We start from the raw sequence: 4,862 nt of genomic DNA on the forward strand, positions 1-4,862 counted from the left end.
TGAGGCGGAGGGGCTGGCAGCAGCAGCTAGGGACACAGGAGGTAGGCTGGCAGCAGGAGGGGGCACAGCAAGACGGGGCACAGCAGGAGGGCTCGCAGCAGCTCTCTGGGCACTCGTCCACCTGCCAGGAGTCGTCAGTGCAGGAGTCGCAGGCACCGGGCAGGCAGACGCGGCCGGCATAGCTGAGGTCGCTGGAGCAGACGGACAGGGTGGAGGCGGCCATGGCGGGTCGTGGGGCTGGGGGTGAGCAGCGAGAAGGGTGTGTGTTGTGAGTGAGTGTGTGAGTGAGTGGGTGTGTGAGACACTCTGGGACTCCAGGGCTTTTATATCCAGCCCTGGCGTCTGTTGTCCCCACAGGAGCCTCGCGTGTCCCCTTCCTTGGTGGTGTCACTGCAGGGCCCGGAAGCCTCATTAGATGACTCAGTTTCCTGCAGGGACCTCGATGAGCCCCTGACTGGTGTTTGGCCCTTGGGGAGGCTGGTGGCAGGGCCACGCTGTTCCTCCTGCAGGTCCTGATGGGCTGGGGACATGCGTGGTGTGTTTTCTCGGGTGATGGCTGTGGTGGTCACCAGTGTGGCTGCTTGCCGTTGGGCCAGGTCGCCTGAGTCACGCTGGAGACAGGTGCAGCCCCGGCCCTGCGGCTCCTGGGGAGGGGCCTGGGGACGGCCTGTCCCTTCGCGGGCGAGGCCACAAGCTGGGCGGGAGCAGAGGGCCTGCGCGGCGAGACCCTCCGCACTCGGCGCCCTGACTCACACGATTCTGCTTTGTTTTTCATCTGCGCACACGCCTGGGCGCCGTGCGGGTGGAGGGTCCCAGGGCACAGACGGGCAGTTCTGGGAGTCAGGAAGGGGCAGCGTCCTTCTCACCTCTGCTCATACACGCACGGTGCCCACGCGGGGCAGGGGCCTGGGGTCCCGTGTGCCTTTACCCAGTTCCCTCAGCGATAGCAGCTGGTTTACCCTCCGCACAAATCACAGCCCGGAGGCTGACGATCCACAGATCCTACTCGGATGTCGTCAGGGTTACATGTACCCATGCATGTGTGTGCACGTGTGTGTGCACGTGTGCGTGCACGTGTGTGCATGCGTGTGCGTGTGTGCATGTGTGTGTGCGTGCGTGCACTTGTGTGTGCAGGTGTGCCTGTGCATGTGTCCTCGTGTGTGCACATGTGTGCATCGTGTGTGTTTGTGTGTATGTGCACATGCATGCATAGGTGCACACATGTGCATGTGCGCTTGTGCACGTGTGTGCATGTGTACATGTGTGCATGTGTACGTGTGCGTGTGTATATGCTTGCATGTGTGCATGTGCGTGTATGTCTACTTGTGTGTGTGTGTGTGCTTGTGCATGTGTTTGTGTGCATGTGTGTGTGTGCGTGTGGTTCTAGGCCGTATTTTCACATTTGTAGATTGTATAACCACAACCACGCCGGACACAGAACTGTGCCACCACCCCCAGGCTCCCTCGTCCTCCCTCTCATGCTGCCGCCGCGGACGCTCCTCGGTAACCCCTGGCAACCACATATGTGTTCTCCACCCTTATTGCACGAGAATGTCTATAAATAGAATCGGACACTGCGTCACTTTTTCCGAGAGACTTTTTCACTCAGCACAATCCATTCAAGCTGCTGTGATGTCACAATTTGGTCCTTTCTACGGCAGGTGACAGTCTGTCGTGTGGATGTCGCCGTCACATGACCATTCGCCTGTCGGGGGACAGCTGGGCTGCGGGAAGGCTTTTGAACACACGTTCAGTTTCTTCAGGGGACACAGGGTTGTGTCACCTGAGTCTTCTGGAGGGAGCCTCGGTGTTTTGTGTCTGTCACAGAATTTGTCCGTTTCACTAGACCGTCAAATGCGCAGCCACGGAGTGCGTCACAGTGTCCCCTCGTTAACCCTCGATGTCTGTGGGCGCTCCGGTGATGTCACACGACGTTGGGATTGGTGCCTCCTCCGTCGTGTCGCTGGCCGGTCTGGCTGAAGGTTTATCAACTTTATTGTTGTCGAGGAAACGGTTTTGGATTCTCTTCTTTTTTCTTTCTGTTCCCGTCTCTCACTCTCCACCCTGGTCTTGGCCGTCGCCTCTCTTCTCTGAGTTTAATTTTCGGCTCAGTTTCTTATGATGGAAGCTGAGGTCATTTATTCTAGAACTTTCTTCCTTCCTGACAAGGACGTTCGGCGTGATAAAACCCCCTTCGGTGACGCGTGAGCAGCTTCCCACAGAATTGGACAAGCGCTCGACTTCCGTGCAGTTCTGAATCTTTTCCACTGTCCTTCCATTCTGCTCGGACCCGCGGGCAGTTAGGAGCCGGCTGCCTTTCTCCATGTTTGGGCCTTTCCGATCTTTCCGATTTAGATTTTCTGAAGCTCACCGAGACTTGCTTTATGGCCCCAAATAACGGTCCGTGTTGTCAAGCGCGGCCCGCCGTGGGACATGTTTCTCATTCGTTTAGAAAGCGTGGCTGTCGTCTTGGGGGGAGGCGCTCTTTAAAGGCCGAATATTTGAAACGGGTGGATCGTCTTGTCTGAACGGCCTCCCTCCTTCCCGATCGCCTCCCTGTTCTGTCAAGTGTGGAGAGGGGACCTCAGAAGTCTCCAACTGCGTGCGAATGCATCTCCCCCTCGGTGCGGCTGAGTCAGTGTCTGCGTCACGCGTGTCGAGGGCCCACGATCGGGGCACCAGCATTTAGGGCCGGCCGACGCGTTCGCCGTTGTGCGGGACCCCTGGGGAGCCTGTTTCTCTGGCAAGATTCTTCGATCGGGTGTATTTTTTATGACGTTACCCTAACCGCTTCAGCTTTCTTGCGACTAATGTCAGCAGGATAGATCTTTCTGTGACTTTTAATTTTTAACCGATTTTCGTCTTATATTTAAGGTTCACGTCTTACATGTAACATAAAGTTGGGTCTTTTTTTTTTTTTACTCTTTCCGCTAGTCTCTGTCTCTTAATTGGGGTATTTAGACGGTTTCTGTCCAGCGAGATCATCGTCCTTGGCCTCTGTGTCCCCTCCGTCCACACGCTCCCCGCCCCTCCCCCACACGAACCCTTTGCTGGCGTATTAGCCTCGGGCCTTCGGGTCTCGGTGCATTTTGCTCTACACTCAGGGCTCACGGTCCGTGTCTCCGACTTACTACACACCGTCTATCTGGAAGCGACAGTGGCCACGTTATGTGCAGTATGCGAGCCTCGCAGTGGCACCTTCCGTTTCTCCCTGGATGGAGCACCTGGCCATTGTGGGGGGAATTATTATAATTATACACAAACAACCAAGAACTTTACAGGATCCAAGAAAAGGTGGAACTTGCGAGTGACGAGGAGATGAAGACATTACTATGTTTTTAAATTCAGAAACGTGCAACCGAAGGAGAAAGTTTTGCTGAAACCTCTCAGGATAGAGACACCGGGCGGTCGGCGCGGGTTTCCGCGGTCGCGTGAGAGCACTGACCCCGTGCCGGGTCAGAGTTCAGCGGGTCGCGTTTTCCTTCTCGCCCCCGCCCTCATTCTCCGTATACAAATCCCGGTGCGTTTGTCTGTCTGGGTCCAAGAAACAGATGCCAGGGGGAGTTTGCCAGCGGTTTATTGTGGGCGCACCCACGACAGAGTGAGGCGTGGGCGTGGGAACGAGGCGAGGCCATGCGACTCCTGTGGTGCACAGCGTAAGGGAGGAGGAGGGAGGCCGGCTGGGCAGCACCCCAGACCGCCACACGGCGCTGGGCAGGCCTCGGACAGGTGGAGGGGGGCCCCCGAGCCAAGGGGCTGTGAGGGGGGACGTGGGTCCAGTGGGAAAAGGCCCTGCCCTAGGACCCCTGCCATGCTCGGTCACTTGTTGGGAGCAGCCTGGCCTGGATGCGGTGGGCACTGAAGGGAGGCAGCAGGGTGTGTGGCAGCCGCGTCCCCCAGCACGTCCTCCTGAAGGACATGCGAGTGGCACCTGAGGGGACAGCCAGAGTGTGCCTTTGATAAGCCACACTGGACAGTCGAGGACACACTGTTTCTGTCCTCAGGGCCACAGGCGCCACGGGGGCCACGGGGGACAGGGCGGGGTGGGGCTGGGCTCCAGCAGCGCCGGGCTCCGCAGGCCGGATGCGTGTCCACGGGCGCACAGCTGCCCCCGGCCCATGTGGGGAGGCATGCCAGGACGGCACGGTGGCCGCAGCCAGGAGCACGGGGACTGCCGCAGCGTCATGCCAGGCTCCACACGCAGGCGCTTTCTGCTTCCTTTTTCCCAAGGAAGGTCCCGGGGACCCAAGTGAGCCTCTCTCCATGGCCCTGGCCACGTCGCACTGGGGGCAGGAAAGAAACGTATGGCGTATGTGGACTGAAGAAGGGGCCGCGTCAGGCCAGGAGGCCAGGGCCTCCGACAGTACCGACAGGGTGCGGGGACTGGACGGGAGCAGTGACCCAACGCGGCGACGTGGGCCTGCGTGACAGTCTGGGATGGCCGTGGGGAGACAGCTAGGAAGACCCTGGAGGACAAGGGAGTCCCTTTCCTTCCTGGTGAACCAGAACAGACGGCTGTGGGTGCCTTTCTGAGGCTTGAAACGCCAAGAGGAGGCTCAGAGCCAGTATCTCTGAGCACAGCCTCTCTGCCGAGGGATCTGGAGCCTGCTGGCCACGGGGAACCTGCCCGGTCAGCAGCAGGACTTCTGGGCCGAGGCAGGGACGCAGCAGGCCACGCGGGAGCACGCGGGGCGGCAGAGCAGGGACACGCAGGAGGCCGGGCGGCAGCGGCTGGGCTGGCAGGAGGCGGCGGGGGCACAGCAGGAGGAGGCGGGCACGCAGCAGGCGGGCCTGCACACGGGGCGGCAGACGAGGGACACGCAGGAGGAGGGGCGGGAGCAGGACGAGGGGCAGGGGCTGGG

The 4,862-nt window shown here is 59.8% G+C and overlaps 2 protein-coding genes across 2 annotated transcripts in view; both read right to left on the minus strand.

The window, feature by feature from the left end:
- LOC112471650 (keratin-associated protein 10-7-like) overlaps positions 1–223 on the minus strand; it is a 912-nt gene extending 689 nt beyond the window's left edge. Inside the window, exon 1 of the mRNA XM_025040327.1 lies at positions 19–223. Within this exon, the coding sequence (XP_024896095.1) occupies positions 19–223 (205 nt within the window). The remainder of the gene's footprint in view (positions 1–18) is intronic.
- TSPEAR (thrombospondin type laminin G domain and EAR repeats) overlaps positions 1–4,862 on the minus strand; it is a 41,322-nt gene that overhangs the window by 29,134 nt on the left and 7,326 nt on the right. The gene's annotated exons all lie outside the window — the stretch shown is intronic.

The sequence above is a fragment of the Pteropus alecto genome, unplaced genomic scaffold (assembly GCF_000325575.1).
Source record: "Pteropus alecto unplaced genomic scaffold, ASM32557v1 scaffold339, whole genome shotgun sequence".
NCBI classification, from domain to species: Eukaryota; Metazoa; Chordata; class Mammalia; order Chiroptera; family Pteropodidae; genus Pteropus; species Pteropus alecto.